This window comes from Lactuca virosa, chromosome 2 (genome assembly GCF_052849685.1).
Source record: "Lactuca virosa cultivar CGN04683 chromosome 2, Lactuca_virosa_CGN04683_v6, whole genome shotgun sequence".
Taxonomy (NCBI): Eukaryota; Viridiplantae; Streptophyta; class Magnoliopsida; order Asterales; family Asteraceae; genus Lactuca; species Lactuca virosa.
The window spans coordinates 304,193,265-304,211,260 of record NC_136427.1 but is presented as its reverse complement, the minus strand read 5'-3'; the positions used below and the strand labels follow the sequence as shown (position 1 = coordinate 304,211,260).

General features: G+C 34.1%; 3 protein-coding genes across 4 annotated transcripts; 1 reads left to right on the top strand and 2 right to left on the bottom strand.

Moving 5' to 3' along the window:
- Window positions 1-4,844: 4,844 nt before the first annotated feature.
- LOC145161587 (GroES-like zinc-binding alcohol dehydrogenase family protein) lies at window positions 4,845-6,762 on the bottom strand. Its single transcript, XM_079081143.1, has 6 exons — window positions 6,538-6,762; window positions 6,370-6,437; window positions 5,933-6,169; window positions 5,561-5,851; window positions 5,294-5,481; window positions 4,845-5,209 (listed from the first exon to the last, which is right to left on the bottom strand). Exons 1-6 carry the CDS (start codon window positions 6,647-6,649, stop codon window positions 5,017-5,019), a joined length of 1,089 nt encoding a protein of 362 aa, XP_078937269.1. The 5' UTR covers window positions 6,650-6,762; the 3' UTR covers window positions 4,845-5,016.
- Window positions 6,763-13,847: 7,085 nt separating this feature from the next.
- LOC145161586 (L-idonate 5-dehydrogenase-like) lies at window positions 13,848-15,517 on the top strand. The gene is made up of 6 exons (XM_079081142.1): window positions 13,848-13,965; window positions 14,109-14,176; window positions 14,267-14,503; window positions 14,573-14,863; window positions 14,942-15,129; window positions 15,227-15,517. Exons 1-6 carry the CDS (start codon window positions 13,848-13,850, stop codon window positions 15,417-15,419), a joined length of 1,095 nt encoding a protein of 364 aa, XP_078937268.1. The 3' UTR covers window positions 15,420-15,517.
- On the bottom strand, window positions 13,912-17,529 carry LOC145161585 (pentatricopeptide repeat-containing protein At2g22410, mitochondrial-like). 2 transcript variants are annotated; one of them, XM_079081140.1, is made up of 2 exons: window positions 15,574-17,529; window positions 13,912-13,992 (listed from the first exon to the last, which is right to left on the bottom strand). In XM_079081140.1, the coding sequence occupies exons 1-2, from the start codon at window positions 17,234-17,236 to the stop codon at window positions 13,970-13,972; spliced, it is 1,686 nt and encodes a 561-aa protein (XP_078937266.1). In that variant the 5' UTR covers window positions 17,237-17,529; the 3' UTR covers window positions 13,912-13,969. The 2 variants fall into 2 exon arrangements, with proteins under 2 accessions (XP_078937266.1, XP_078937265.1); XM_079081139.1 differs by lacking the exon at window positions 13,912-13,992 and having other exon boundaries at window positions 15,440-17,529.
- Between the last annotated feature and the right edge of the window lie 467 nt (window positions 17,530-17,996).

Sequence of the window (17,996 nt, the reverse complement as noted above, 5' to 3'; positions counted from 1 at the left end):
AACACGGAAAGCTAGAAGAACACAACGCCCGTCATATATAGTGACACTCCAATCCATCTGCCAATCACTTAGCCTCCGGCTGCAATCCTCGAGTCGATCATAACAATCGCTTATTTCTTGACTCTCGCGACTCCACTGGCACTACCTCGAGCAAGGCCCTCAATACCTCAAAATCAACTAACTTACCTAGGTATGCACCGTTCTAACCCAGACTTACATGGCCACTGAGGCCCAAACAATCACCGGAACCATCCTCAACCTGAACAATCATAACCAAAAGATCGACATATACAGAATCATTGCCACGAATCATGCTATCTACCCTCAACCAGCTCCTTAGAATCCTCATGACTTCCCTCGATTTGAGTATGGATCCTTTGCTTCCAGTAGTATGGATCCTTTGCTTCCAGTAGTAAAAATGATGATTCAGGCCTTTTATTGAATCAAGGATTCTATTTTAGAACGTTTTGAGTCAAAAGAGATTAGATGGGATGATAGGGTTTTTCATTACCTTTTCGAGCATATAAAGAACGTCGAAATCAAATTTAGGACGCGAGAGTTATGACCATTAGAAGTTAGGAAGGTTTTGGGTTTAGGCTAGTACGTTGGGCGTACAGGGCGTACTCTAGGCGTACTAGGCTTAAATGATCGCGGAGGTTCACCCTAGTATGTTAGGCGTACCAGGAGTACGATGGGCATACATACATCAGAAGCAAACCCTAATACTTGGGTCTTGAACCCTATTTAAAGACATTAACTTATTGCAAACCCTTCTTACCTTTAGCATCCATCCTCTCTAACCCTAAATTCGAAACCCTAGCCCCATTTGTGAGATTCTTGAGCTTTGAGTGTTTTGGAGTGTTCTTGGTGCATCTTGGAGAAGAATGAGCTCATTGGAGAAGTGTTGGTTTTCTTGGAGCTTGTAGATCCAGACCTTGTTCATCTTGATCTTTCTTCTGGAGGTATAAATCTTCAAACTTGATGGTTCTTTTTGTAGATCTACTTTTGGGTTATAATTTCCATGTTTTGGTCCTATGGTTTTGGTTCTTGTGAGTAAAAGCTACTCCAAAGCTTAAGAGCGTCATTTATTATCAGACATGAGGTTCATGTAGCATAAAAATCGAATCTTGATGAGTATAATTCTTCCACGCATGAGTTAGTGGCCTTTTTTTGGTGAAGTTATGACTTTAGGTATTTGGTTTGGACATCATTAAGACATGCAAAGTCATAAAGTTAGGAACTTTATGACTTAAGATGTCCCTTGGAATCAGATTTGGAAGTTAGACATTTTGTCTTAAGGACTTAAGAGCTTAGAAGGAGAAATGGGGCTTCAGCATGCAGTACGTCGGGCGTACTAGGGTGGTACGCGGGGCGTACTCACTAGAATGGCTTTTGGGCCATTTTTAGGCCTTGGGTCTTTTGGGTGTTGGGCCAGGAATCTTTGGGTCAAGTATGGGAAGGGTAAAATGGTTTTTTAACCCTTAGCATAATGGAATATGATTGGATCTTAGATTATGGGTGATTGCCTTAAATATTGCTTAGGGATGATTTTGGATATGTTTAGTCTGAGGAGCCTGGTAGCAGTAGCGCGTGTGTGATTCAGCTATCTCTAGATTGAGGTGAGTCTCCTCACTATAGTTGTGGGTCAAAGGCACCAATGTCGGCCCACTGGAATGTGTTAGGTAGAATGTTAGCTGTCTTGGTGACTCTTGCATTATATGTTAGGTTGGGCCATGGACATGCATGTAGGGCTAGGCCTAATTGCATGAGAGGGTTGGGCCCATTGTATGTTGGGATAGGCCCATTATATGACGGGCTAGGCCCAAATGTATGATGGGTTTGGCCCATTGTTTAGGAAAGGCTAGGCCCATTATTATAGGTTGGGGCCAATGTTTTGGCTAGTCTTGGAAGGGTAAAATGATCTTTTACCCAGAAAGAGAGAGTGAATATGAGTTGAGACCCTTGGGTGTGAATTAATTACTTTGATTTCTAATTAGGGTCTTGTGGTGTATTGTTTAGTGTGGGGAGTTCCACTTTAGGCAGCTCGAGAGCGGTATTCGTTTGTCTACAGTTTGAGGTGAGTCTTCTCATTGTACTATGTAGAATGCTAGCTGTCTTTGTGATACTTGCATGGAATACTTCAGGGGTAGCCCGTGACATTTGTATGAAAGAGTATGGGGGTAGCCCATGACACTTGCATGAAATACCATGGGATAGTCCATGACACTTGGATGTTAGACCATGAGGGTAGCCCATGACACTTGGTTGTCAGACCCTAGGGGTAACCCATGACATTCCAGGGAAAAAAACATAGGGGTAGCCCATGACAGTTGTATGTATAATATGTGGTATTTTATGGAACTCACTAAGCTTTGTGCTTACGGTTTGTGGTTTAAACATTTTTCAAGTAATTCTAGTCTATGCAGTTATCGCGGTCCAAAATCTAATCACGGTCACAACTCCTCTATTCAGTGGCGTAGCCAAGATTTTTTTTTAGGATATGCCAAAAAAATATACAAAATATGAACGAGTGATAAAATTCTTCAACCCTAATTCCTTTTATTTAAAAAAAGTATATATTGTACATACAATATATATGTAACCTTAATTTTTTTGTGGGTGGGCCAAGGCCTACTCTTGCCCTATATTGGCTACCCCCTGCCTCTATTCCAAAATCTGAATCCAATCAGTTCACTGAATTACGTAAAATCAATCAATTAAATATTCCTTATAAATAAGTTAATCGTTTTTATATAATATTAATCTATAGAAAAAAAGGAAAAATGCGATAGAATCAGAAAGAAAAAGCAATCCGAATAACTAAAATCGATTTTGTGAAATAGCGGTAAAAAACCGAGATCTCGATGTTGAAATAGCGGCCAGTCTCGGCTAATCTCGACGATATTAGCGGCTCTGCTATTCTAAGTGTTATTTGAAACCGCAATTTGGCCAACAGCCGCGAAACGCTATCCGACCAAGATTTCATCGAGATCTCGACGCAATTAACTGCCCATCTTCCAGTTCCAGAGGGAATGGTCCGACTTGACTGCATTGCATCCCCTTATGGTTTTTTTCCGCATTGAATACTTTGATATACTCTGATGTTGAAAATATAATTTTACTGACTTTTGGTTTTAGATCAATTGGTTGTATGACTCGATGTTTTAAAATGAAAATTTTATTGACGTTTTCTGGACGTTACACAAAAACTGGAGCTTATTGTCAAGCTTACTAGGCTGAAAATGGGAGAATTTCATATATATCATTTTAAACCTCAAAATATCATATTTGCCAAATTTAATTTATTAATATCATATTTAACCTTAATAAACCTTCAAAGTATCATATTTGTCCAAATCATTTTTTATAAATTTTTTTATAGTTTATAATCATATTTTATATCTTAGAATTATTATAATAATTAAAAATTTTAACTATAGTATCCTTAACTCTATGATATAGAACGTCTACTTCTAAATTGTTGGAAGTCTACTTGACAAACAAAACGCTTCATCTTCAACCCTCTCCATAGAATGTATGATTTGATTGCTTAGTTTTTGTTGTTGTTGATTATTGTAATTTTATAGACGGAGGATATTTTATATATTAACATTGATATTTTGATGTTTAAAAAAGACATATATGATATTTTGATATTTAAAAATGACATATATGATCTTTTGATATTTAATAATGATATATATATATATATATATATATATATATATATATATATATATATATATATATATATATATATATATGATATTTTGATGTTTAAGAAAGGTATATATGATATTTTAAAATTTTATGAAGGTTAAATATGATATTTAGAAAATAAGTCGGACAAATATGATATCATGATGTTTAAGAATGCATATATGAAATTCTCCCACTAAATATCTCGATCTAACAAAGTTAAAATAACTATTATGAGATTTATTTCATAGTTTTTGTATCTTTGTTTATAAATTTTTTCACTATTCTAGTGATATTAAACTAATTTCACTATTCAAAGTAGAGTTGTTTCTATTGTTATTATACTAACTAGTTGTAAGACCCGTGTATTACACGAGTTTACTAAAAAAATATGGTGATCTAAACATTTAGGAAGGTTAAATTTATAAGAAAAATGAGAAAATTATTGAAATTAAAATGTTCATTTCTCTTTTAAATTTAAACAAATGATTTAAATAAATAAACAAAGGAAATAACTGGTCTCCAATTTAGAAATTTAGAAATTAGAAGGAAAGTTGCATTAATAAAATTGATATTCATTTATTATTACATTTATTACAATTATTACATTTATATGGAGTTTAATAAAAAAGAAAAAAACGATAAAATAACATTTGGAAAAAATTAATTTAAATTAACCAAAAATGACATATGACAAAATAAATAAGAGTATGCCATGTGACAAAAACGATTTTTACTTATTAGAGTGGATTTTAAACTCATTAGTAGGATCCTTACATGGATAAAACTTCTAGCTTAAAGCTTATTTATTTGTTGATGTTAGTAAAAATACTTGATAGAAAATACTATAAATTACTTTCATACCCTTTGCATTTGATATCCTATACTTTGCCAGAAGCTGTGGAGCTACTTAATAGAGTCCAACAGGTCATGCATAGTAATGTTATGACTCCAAGATCTATAGATGTTTTTAAAAAATTAGTTTTGTCATCCAAAAAAGGGTTGCGGCACATCTTATTGCTCTTTTACCCGCTAAGTCTATTAAATATTTCTTATGGATTAATAAATATTAGTATTTTCATATAAGCGATATACATTTTCAGAAACATGAAAATATTTTCAGAAACATGAAAATGACAACCAAATATTTAAATGCAATATTTCACTTATTTACTTGTTGATGTTAGTACAAAAAACTTGATGAAAATACTATAAATTACTTTCAGACAGGAGATACACATTTTCACAAACATGAAAATTACAACAAAATATTTAAAAGCAATATTTCACTTATTTTTGTTCTTCTTGAGTTCTTCTTCAAAGGTTAAACATAACCTTAATGGCGCTGCCGCCACGTGCACTCGTCTCAAAAGCTTCTTCCACTTCCTTCTGAGAGAAACCAAATCTATGAGTTATCAATGGCTTCACATCAATCTTCCCACTTCTCAAAAACTCCAAACACAAAGGCCACGTGTTCTTGTACCGGAAGATCCCCACCACATCAACCTCCCTAATCAACCACCACCACCACCACCATTCAGTTTTTCGGCAACCAAATCAAATTCTATAAACAGAGTTCAAAAAGGAAACTCACCTGGCGGCTGCCGGAGTAAGCGGAACAGTCATCTCATGGTGGCCCATCCCCACCAGACACACTTTGCCGCCGGCACGTGTGGCGGTGAGAGCCGTTGTCATTGTCTTGTTGAAACCTGCGCAATCAAAGCTCACATCCACTCCACCTCCCATGGCTTTCTGTATCGATTCCACTTCTCCTTCCACATCCTAAGTTCATTAAACAAATAATTTCAGCCGATCGATTTGCAATTAAAAATTTAGGGTTTAGAGATCGACAAAACAAAACCTGAATATTAATCGAGACTTTGATGATTTCATCTGCTCCAAGCTCTTTTGCGACTGACAACCGGTTGTCATCAACATCAACAATAACGATTCTCGGAGCTCCAAAAGCTCGAGCAGCAAGCATGGTGACGAGGCCGATGGGCCCCGCCCCCATGACCAAAACATTTGTTTCAGGGCCTATATTAGCACGACGACAAGCATGGACTCCGACACTCAACGGTTCACACATCGCACCTTCTTCCAAACTCACATTTTCCGGCAGTTTGAAACATAAATCCGCTGGATGCACCACCTGTTGATTGAACCCATAATCAAAATTAGGGTTTCAACATCTTATTGGGGACGATGACGATGTAAAAGTATAAAACTTTACCTGATTGGCAAGAGATCCGTGGACGGGAGGAGTGGCGAAAAATTTCATATCCGGGCAAAGATTGTATCGGCCTTCTTTGCATTGTGTGCATCTCCAGCAGCTAATTCCAGGCTCAAGAGCTACACGATCACCAGGGACAAGATCCTTCACGTTGCTGCCAATTTCTTCAATCACACCAGCACATTCATGTCCGATAACCATCGGTTCTTTCACCACAAAATCTGCACATCTTAATGTCTGCGTATGTTTTCACAGTAAAATTTGTATCGGGAATCAATTACATCGATTGTTACTTTATATATTCTATCAAGCAAATAGCAATAATAATTAAGAAGCATCCATAATTCAAAAGAGGGTTCTGATTATTCAATTTGGCGAAATCACATAATCCAGAATCAGATGAAACCCTAAAAGGGGTGAGGGGGATGATGACGGACCTTGAGATAGTGAACATCACTACCGCAGATACCCACAGCTTTCATTCTTACTCTAACATCATAAGGCCCTGAATCAATTCAATCAAGTTGATCAACTATTGAAATTAATCTCGATTTACTTGTACAAACTTGAAATTAAGAAGTGGAAGATGAAGATAGAAAGGATACCAAGAGGTGGAAGCTTAAAGGGCTGGATCTTGAGGGTGTTGATGGAAACAAGCCAAGCAGCCATGTTTTCTTCTTCAACATTTGAGCCATCACTCTTTCCTCCCTTACCCATCTCTCAATCTCTCTACAACTTTAAAATGATCGATGAGGACTGATATCGCTACTTGTTCTTCTTCTACCCTTGTGGTGATATATACTTGTCTATTTTTCTGCAATTTTTATTAATTTGTGATACTAAAATTATGAATTTGGATAAGAATAGGATTGTAAAATTAAAAATTGGAAATGAAAGGTAAATATATTAATATAAAATTCATGCATCTCATCGACAAAAGTATAGGTCGATCGGACTGATATACACGTGTATTATTCATTTATCATCGATTCATATATTTTATCCATTTATATCGTATGAAACCTCTAATAAAATCTTAATATTTTATACTATTTTATAGTTTAATCTAAAATTAATTTTTTTTATAAAAGAGGCAGATTACCGGCTAAAACTTCGGAATAATCTTTTGTGGCCAGTTTTACAGATTTAGCCGGTATCTCGTCTTTTTTAGTTAATCTTTTTTTTCTTTTAAATTTCTTCCATTCATTGCTCATTTAATTATCATCGTACAATGAGTGAGATGTCAAACGGGCAACAAGCTGCGCCGCTAAGCCTTTTTGTATGGTAAAGCTAATTCTTTTAAAAACTACATCCGAAGATGACCTTTAAACTAATGTATATTATATGATCTAAGTTAATATGTACCATTCCCCGTCTTCTTTCTTGCGCTCTTACTAGGCTCACCGTGTGTTTTCGTTGTCGTCGTCGAACCCAACAACAAAAAGCTTACTCACATGCATCGTTAACTCCATCGATTTTCCAAAATCATCCATTTAGAACTTTGCGATCATCTTTCAATCTCCAAACTTAGATTTTTTGTCATTGAAAAGGTGGGGACATTACTTTGACTAGTTTTTGGAATGAGATGTGGTTTGTTTTTTTTTTTTTTTTTGAAACGACAAATAAATTAGAAACCGCTCACCATGACTAGTAAGGAGCTAAAAACATGGGAGGAACAAAATGTACAGTTACAAGTCTAGAAAAGAAAGGGGCAGACAACACCAATAAACCAAATTACTAGGGGCTAAGTTACCTCTATGCTTACACCATAAAAATTATAAAGACATGATATTATCAACAATCTTCGTAGGGGATGAGAAACTCTGGTTGGACACTCTGTTATTTCTCGTCATCCATACACACCAAAGTAAACAATATAAGATGGAAGTAATGATTTTGCGTTTTCTCAAGCAATTGCCCCACTTTGTAGCTAGAGGTGGCAAAAACTGACTCGACACAAAACCCGACACAAAATAAACGGGGTTGGGTAAAATATTTCAACCCGTTTAATTAAACGGGTTGACACGATACGACACGAAAAGTAAACGGGTAAGGTTAGGGTTGAAAATTTCAACTTGAAAATGACCCGTTTATATGTAAGTTTTCTGAATATTTTAAATAAACTAGAAAGACTAAAAACCAAAACAATACGTAAAAGAAAATCTTTGGGTTGACTCGTTTTGTAACGTGGAATACACTTAGTTGTCTTAGTCAAGACTTTCATTTTTAATATTTTTGTTATCGCCCAAATTACACAGTCCCCTCAATCATTCCCCCCTCCTCATGATCACTCCCTTTTCCTTCCAACTCATATTCATTCCATTTTGCTCTCTAAACTTAATATACATTTGGTCATTTCGTCTCCCAACTATTACATTTCCTTTCCACCTATCCAAATCATACTCTTTTAACATGTTTACTGTTTCGACCTCACATGACACGACACATTTTGAGCTATACCCTTAACTCGAAACACAAAACGAACTCAACACAAAAATAAACGGGTTACCAAAGGGCTTCTAGCTCAACGGTATTAGGTGGTGCCCTCCCTCTTTAAGGTCGAGGGTTCAAGTCTCGTCGTGGACATAGGTGAAATTAGGTGTTATTTTAAGAGTAAACTATATATATTTATATTTGTCGGTTCTAAAAAAAATTAAACGGGTCGTGTTAGGGTCAATCTCTCTCAACCCGTTTACTGTTTTGACATGACACGAACCCGACACGACACGACACGTTTGCTAGGTCTATTTGCAGCATAGTCAATGAAATCTACAAGTCCATAAAACTGCCCAGTTGGGATACCACACCACCTCAAAATCCGTTCCCTAGCAGTTGTGGCAAAATTACAATTGATGTCAACACATTTTTGTGTCCGATTTATAATATCCAGGCAGAGTCTATTGAACATGTTCATTGATTATGAGTGTGACTTGATTTCTTCCATTTAGCATTAGGTTGGTCATTGGCGGGGGTTGATATCCCATCGTATGCTATAGTGCGTGAATGACTTTCTTGTGTATATCATTTGAATATTTATAATGCGCCAAGGAAATACTTGCAGGCGGTTGTCATTATTACATTCTAGTCTATTTGGAGCTTCTGGAATGCTTTAGTTTTTGGCAAGAAAAAATCGATGAAAAAACATTTTTCATGACAAGGAATCTAAGTTTGGAGATTGAAAGATGATCACAGAGTTGTGAATGGATGATTTTGGAAAATCGATGGAGTTAACGATGCTTGTAAGTGAGCTTTTTGTTGTTGGGTTCGACGACGACGACGAAAACACACGGTAAGCCTAGAAAGAGCGCATGAAAGAAGACGCAGAATGATACATTTTAACTTAGAACATATAATATACATTAGTTTAAAGGTAATCTTCAGAAAAATCCAAATATTTTGGTTATTGGTAAAAAATAATGAAAATGCCTCAAAATTTTGATCAATTAATGAAAAAGCCCCAAAATTTGGATCAATTAACGAAAAAATACAAGATACCGGCTAAATCTGTGAAACCTTCCACGAAGGGTTATTCCGAAGTTTTAGCCAATAATCTGTCTTTTTTTGTAAACAAAATTTAATTTGGGACTAAATCGTAAACCGGTCCAAAATATTAAAATTTTATTGGAGATTTTCTTTTATCTCACTATCACCATCATTATTAGTATTTAGTAACACCCTATACAAAAGAATAAACCCTATACAAAGAGTAAGTTACATAATTGGTCCCTATGATTTGATCAAATTAACAGTTTTAATCTAATATTTAGAAAAACTAATACTAAAAGTCTCTGAGTTTTCCAAATCCTACACAAATTGGTTCTTCGCGCCTTAAATCTTAAAGGAATAAGTGTTAGGGGCTGTTTGGTAGCCTCTTAATTTTTCAGATTAAGAGTGTTTGGTAGCATAGGAATAAAAGTCTCTTAATTTTCTAAAAACCTCTTAAAGTTTCAGACTTTGGCTCGTATCTGAAAAAAAAATCACGCGTCCTTCCCTCTTTTACCCTCATGCGCTGCTGATATGTCTGCCTCCAAAACAAAACACCCACGTTCATATCTTCTCTTCCGTCTCCTCCGACCTCCGACCCTGTAGAGCGTCGATCACCTCCTCTGACCTCCTCTCGTCGTCGACCTCCCTGAAATCGACTCCATCAGCCGACCATCGCCTCTACCTGCGCCGCCATTTCCACCGGTAATGAACCCCTCCATCTTCCTCAAATTCGCCGACTGTGGTAAGTTTTTTTTTATCCCGAAAGTCATGTGATTCAAATTTCAAAATCGTCGACTGTGGCAATGAACCCCTCCACCACCTCTGTGTGATTTTTCATTCCCCCTCGTTTTTATTTGCATTTCTTATTCTAGACTATATAATCCAAAGTTCCATTCAATCAATTTTGTAATTACGCGGTCAATTTCCTAGGAGTTCACTCATTACAGCTCTTATACCCGCCAACTGTTTGTGAAAAGTCATGTTGCATCCTCACAAATCAAAGTCCATGCGTCTCTTCAGGTATGTGATATGTTCTTCATTTTTTTGATAAAATTGGTTGTTTAGCTGCTAAAATTGTATGTTTGCTGAAATTGTTTGTTTATCTCCTTTACATCTGATGAAATTGTTTGTTTATATGCTAAAATCATGAAATTGAGATGTAACATTTACATAGGTTAGAGTTGCAGGGGAGAAGAAGATGGAGTGATTTCTTTATTTTTTCATGATTTCTTTTACTTGTAATTGTTTATTAGGGTTTGATTGATTGGTCTTTTGTTCTACATGACGTAACATGGATATGGCTTATATCAGTTATAGTTGTTCAGTATGATTGGAACCTGACATTCATCCAATTCGTGTTGCAGAAGGCTATAGGATTACTTCAAAGATCGATGTTGATCATATGCAACGAATGTCACACATGAAGAAATCCAAGATAGGAAAGACATCAAAACGGAAGGATATGGTTCAGTTAATTTTAGAAAGAACAAATTGGAATAGTTTTTGTGTCGTGTTTGGAAATATTTATGTTTGGATTTTATTTGAATTTTAGTACTATTTGGTGGATTTGAAAATATTTTTGTTTGATTTGGATTATTTATTGTGTTTATATATATTTTTTATAATTATTCAAAGAGTTTGTTCAGTTATTTTTTAAAACAAAAACATTGAAATAAACAAAAGTTATACAGAAGGGTAAAATGGTCATTTTTATCATTCAGCATAGCAATTCAGATGTTCCAACCAAACAGTATGTTATAAATTCAAATCTTAAAAATTCAGACCCTCTTAGAAATTTAGACCTCTTAAAAATTCAGATCTTAAAAATTCAGACCCTACCAAACAGCCCCTGAGTCTTTTTAAATATGATAATTTTGCATTTGGTCTAAAATAACAGAAACAAGGACCATTCTTTTAAAGCCTATTAAATCAACAAAAAAATTTAATAATATCTCAAGTAAAATTTAGACAATTTTATACGTTTAGTTTCTATTTTATTTTCTTTGGATGACCACTAAAAGTAACATTTATTATGTATTTTATCCTTCTTGTAAAAACTATGTTTAGTTTTTCCATTAACTCGTGGTAAAAAGAAAATTTGACCCTTATTTTTATGTTTATTACTATTTTTGGTATTAATCTATCTATATATCTTATAAAGCTAGCATTTTTCCTTGAACCTCATGCATTTGAAACTACCAAGACTATATAAAATCATTTTTGCTCACACCACATTCATTTGAAACCTCCATCTTTTAACTAATACAACTCAAAAGTCTTCTTAATAATGATTTACCACTCAAAGGTTTTATAACCTATATTATGATTAATAAGCACTTAATGAAACGTTTACTATAAAAGGATCAATCTTTTGGGTAGACATGCATACAAATCACATACAAACTTCATAAAGAAACAAGCTTAAATGTTTTTTTATTGGTTTAAGGTCTTATGACCACTTTTCGATATATATTATTATGTTATAGCTTTTAATTTGTAAGTTTGTTATATACTAATTATTTATAAATTTTTCTTGGTTTTGGATTCTTTTATTACAATTGTTGTATGTTGTGCTTTAATCGTTAATGTATATTAGATCAGATAGATGTTATCGATCATATGTTATATATTGTGATGTAGATAATATTTAATTAGATATGTTAAATATTATCGTTTGTTTTGTACCGCTTCAAAAAAGTAACTAAGTAAAAGTTGTGAATATTTTAAATTTTCCATGTAAATCTGAAAGATATATTTTTTTTCTTTTTACCGTATGTATTTGAAATTCTCATTACTTTGCAATTTCTTTATAATAATCATTATATATTGGTTAATAATCTTAAATTGGTGTAAAACGCTAATTGTAATCCTAAAATTAATTAAATTTGAATATTAAATTAACATATTTTACTTATATTTAGTTTTGATATGTTATTTCTTAAATTGTCAGTTTAAAGTCATAACTTTTGAATAATTTGTATAAAATACATAAATTGTTAATTTAAATACAGTGTTAAAGTACTAACTTAAATGAAATTTTCAATTAAACTTATAGAAAATCCAATGACTATTTTATAAATAGTTATAAGTTATAAATTATAGTGTTAAATGTAAAAACTAAATTGTAATCCCAAATCAATTAGAATATTTCCTAAAACTATTTTTATAAACATTAATAATTTCTAAATAAGTATCTTACAAATAACTTATAACGATAATAGTTAAAATAATATTGTTACCTTTAAAAACAAAAATAATGTTTGATGTTTTAAATAACTACAGTAATAGAAATTAAAAAGTTAATCAAATGTAGTTTTTAAAATGACGATTAAGCCTATATAGTTTTAATAGATTTAATATGATAATATAATTCAAAATAATTAATATTTTATACTAAATTAGTATAAGAATTATTATATCAAAGTTAACTATGTTTAAATTTATAATTGTATTATGAGCAAGGTATTCGCCTAGTTTTATATAAAATGTGTAAACACATCCCCCTCCATCCACTCGTCTCATCTCCTCCCCCAAGATCTCCAACCGTGCATCACCACCACCAACCCACCACCACTAGGGACTCCTATTTAACATAAAAGGGAAAAGGAAAGTGTTCTAACAAAATATTGTTCATCAGAATAATAAAGCACAATATAACAGTTAAACAAAAGTCAGATTACTTTTCCTGTAAGGTATTTCAGTAATCAATATTATTAGATGTTTTCCGGTAAGGTATTTCGAGTTCACAAGTATGCGTTAGTACAGGAGCATTCATATAAAAATAAATCAAATTAGCTTTGATTTTAGTAAAACAAAAAAATTATTAAATAAAATATATCTTTTATAACATATTAAAATAAACATACGCATTCGTTTATAGAAACATTATACATATATTTGAAAAATATTACGCATACATTTAAATACGTTATGGTGTTATAGTTATTAAACAATATTAAAACTTTAAATACACTTAAAACAAATATCATATTTAATATATTATATTATAGTATAATTAAACAAATTCAAAATTATAAAATTAAACTAAAACCAATTAAATAAGTTAAATATATGTATAAAATCAAATTTAAGTGGTCAATTATAACAACCGAAACTTAACACTTTTTTATAAAATAATAAATAATTTTATTTTATATTTATAGTAACATTATTCATAATTTTATTTATGAACAAAATAAAATATCTATCTTAAACTCTAGAAATAGAGCTTACTCTCTGGTATTACGGTGTTGTTGGAGATGAGATACACATTATCCTCGTGCATTCTTTGATTTTTCGTCTCAATAATTAGTAGTCGTGAGAAAAAGGTACATCATGCCTAATAATTTGTATATCCATCTTGATTTTCACCTTCAAATCAAACCAACCAATAATCGACTTCGACAGTTGTACTGCTGCTTTCTGAAAGATGATGCACAGTCACACACAAGAGAATGAGAATGAAGGTGGTGAAGAGACGAACATGGCAGCTTGGCTTCTTGGAATCAAGAACCTGCAAATTCAACCTTACCATCTTCCTCCTCTAGGTTCTTATTCTTTCCCAATCATTTCACCTGCAACAAAAATTGAATAAAAAATACTCTACACTTCAATACCAAAATTCAAGATGCAAACAGTGTAAAATATTCTATATAATCTTTTTACACTTGATTTTTGTTCAACGATTTAGGCCCTAACGATGTAAAAGTCGAGATCAAGGCTCTCGGAATTTGTGGGAGTGATGTTCATCACTTCAAGGTACGTAAACGTAAACCTCCCTTCTAATTCATATCCCAGACAGATAGCGTAATTAATTCAGTTCATTGATTTACCGTTTTGATTATTTAGAACATGCGAGTTGCCAATTTCATAGTGAAAAAACCAATGGTAATCGGACATGAATGTGCTGGAATCATCAAAGAAATCGGGCACAACGTGAAAAGTGTAGCAGTGGGTGATCGAGTAGCCCTGGAGCCTGGTATCAGTTGCCAAATCTGTAATCTTTGCAAAAATGGAAGGTACAATTTATGCAAAAAGATGAAGTTCTTCGGTTCTCCCCCAACCAACGGCGCTCTTGCAAATCAGGTAAACCTAGTTAATCTCCTGTTACTAAATGCAGAATAACAACTCGATTTTCTTTCGAATCATTCACAGGTGATTCATCCTGAAAATCTGGTGTTTAAGCTACCTGATAATGTGAGCCTGGAAGAAGGTGCCATGTGTGAGCCACTTAGCGTTGGTGTACATGCTTGTAGACGGGCCAATGTGAGCCCAGATACTAAAGTCTTGATCTTCGGAGCTGGGCCTATTGGGCTTGTAACCATGCTGGCAGCCCGTGCATTTGGAGCACCCAAAATCATCGTTGCTGATGTCGATGATCTTCGATTATCATTCGCAAAGGACCTTGGTGCAGATGCCACCATTCAAGTCTCGAAAAACATCCAGGTTTTAAAAAAAAATCATGATATTATATAAATAAATTATCAAGTCTTAATTAATGTACGTTTTTATTTTATTGGACAGGATATAGAAAAGGAAACAAGAAAGATTTTGGAAGCCATGGGTGAGAGTGTGGACATAAGCTTTGACTGTGTTGGGTTTGATAAAACAATGTCAACGGCTCTGAATGCCACCCGGGCTGGTGGTAAAGTCTGCCTTGTGGGATTGGGACAGACTCAGATGACCATCCCTTTGGTTGCTGCAGCTTCAAGGTTTCTTTCATTTACATTTTACTTCACACACACACACACACATAGACATAGTAGATTGGTATTAGCCTATATTGTTAACATGAATGTTTGATGACAGGGAAATTGATGTTATTGGGATATTTAGATACAGAAACACATGGCCACTATGTATTGAGCTTCTGAGAACCAAAAAGATTGATGTGATGCCACTTATAACTCACAGATACAAGTTTACACAACAAGATGTCGAGAAAGCATTTGAAACAAGTGCTCAGGGTGGTAATGCAATTAAGGTTATGTTTAATCTTTGAGGTTGATTTGTTAAAGTATGTTGTATAGGGACTAGACAATAAATATTATTGTACACTAAGTTTTCTTATATGTATACTTTTGTAATGTATGTTTTGTATCCGAAATTCTCTCAAACTTGCAAACAACTCCAGCCTAATGGTTTAAACACATCACCTTTTTTTAACAACTTTCTCATTTTCATAGCATCATCCCATCTCTCAGCACTTGCATAAATGTTTGATGAAAGAACATAATTCCCACTGTTATCAGGATCCAATTCAAGGAGTCTGTTAGTGGCAATCTCTCCTATGACTATGTTTCCTTGAAGCTTACAAGCACCTAGTAACATCCTCCATATTATCACATCCGGATCCATTGGCATTTCTTTCATAAACTCATATGCTCTTTCAACATCACCTGATCTACTCAACATATCAACTACACATCCATAATGTTTCATTTCTGGATGCAATCCATAGTCTCTTTTCATGCTCTCAAAATACTCCAAACCTTTATCCACCATGCCAGCATGAGCACAAGCAAGCAACACCCCTACATATGTTCCATGACTTGGCTTAGTGTTCTCCATTAACATATTGGAGAAGAGGTCAAGGGCGTAATTGGCATTTCCATTCACAGCAAGTCCTGAAATGACTGAGGTCCAGGAAACTGAATCTTTGTGTTCCAGTTTTTGAAACACTTCTAATGCCTTCTCTGTTGAGCCACATTTACAGTACATATCGATCAAAGAGTTCCCAACGTATAAATCCTGTTTTATGTTGTTTTTACAAATGTAGTCATGGACGGATTTGCCCATATCGATTGAGCCTAGATGAGCACATGCAGAGAGCACGCTAGCAACTGTGATTTCATCAGGTTTAATGTTTGTGTTCATCATGTCGATAAAGAGAGTTAATGCATCAGAGAATTGAGAACTTTGAGAGTAACCAGTGATCATCGTAGTCCATGAAATGACATCTCTTTTTGGCATTTTATCAAATAGCTTCCGTGCATCTGTTAAGTCGCCTGCTTTTGCATAACCTGAGATCATGGCATTCCAGGAAACCACATTCTGTTCCTCCATTTCATCAAATACTTCACGAGCCAAATCCATTGAACCATGTCTTCCATGCATATCGATTAAAGTGTTTCCAAGGTAAACATCCATTTTTATGATATTATCTTTAATGTACTTAGCCATGGACAATCCGATGCTCTTGTCACCAATGTTGATGCATGCTAATATAACCTTCACCATTGTTACTGAATCAGCGATCAGATCAGCTTCTTGGAGAAGATCAAAAAGACGTAAAACCTCTTTATATCTGTTAGATTGACTATACCCACAAATCATGGAGTTCCAAGAAACCAAGTCTCTCTCAGGCATTTCATCGAACACTCTCTTCGCACATTCCAACTGCTTACATGAAGCATACATATGAATTAGTGAGTTGCAAACATAAAGATACGATCTGAACCCCATCTTAAACGAATGTGCGTGAATTTTTTCTCCATAGCTAGCATCTTGAGCACGACCACAAGCTTTTAAAACATATATAGAGGTCAGGTTATTTCCTATCAATCCTCGGTCGCGCATTTCATCAAACAAATGGAGTGCAAAAACAGGACGATCGCTCTGCGCAAAGCATCGGATCACAATGTTCCAGATAGACAAAGTGGGTCTTTCAATTTGGTCAAATACGAAAAGGGTCCTCTGCAGATTACTTGGCTGAAGAGAATAGGATTGGATTACGGGAAATATTGATGATGGGTCAGTGTGGAGATGGGTTTTAATCAACCGAGCGTGAAGCTCTTTAACGAATACCAATTTCTCCATCAACCCACGATTTAATCAGGGATCGCTGAAACAGGGGAACTTGCAATTTACGTCTTCATTAAGTTAAAATAGAATCACTGTTGGCAGTTGAATAGCGACATCTTGATTTAGGGTTTATAATGGTCACTTGAGTGGAAGAGACTTGGTGTCGTGCTCGAAGATATGAGATAAACATGCCACTTGTGGTGAAGGTTCTGTTTGTTTCTCTCGGAAGATGAAAGAAGAAAGAGGAGATTTGGACGAATCACATCTTATTTAGGTTGAGGAGAAGACATGGACGGTGCCTGCCATTTTCAGGTTACTATTCAAAGGATAATCATAAAATAACCACATCAATTTTTAGAATTAGAGTGAATGATTTAACTTTTATTATATTTATTAAAATAATCATAAAAAATGAGTATTTTGGATTTTAAAAATATATAATTTAGAATTTGTCTTCATTTCAGCCGAATAATTTCAAAAAATCTTTGTTTGACTTTAATTTTTTTTTTTTTTTTTGGAATTAACAATTTTCAACACACTTTTATATATATATATATATATATATATATATATATATATATATATATATATATATATATATATATATATATATTTTGGGGTGGTTATGTATGATATATTTATTTCATATTTATTTAATTTGGGTTTAATATTCTCTAACAAATTTACAAGTTTTAATAAGTATGACTCAGAGACAAGACCAGTGATTGGTTGGATTAGCGTAAAACGCGCAGATAAGGACATAAGTCACGGTGCC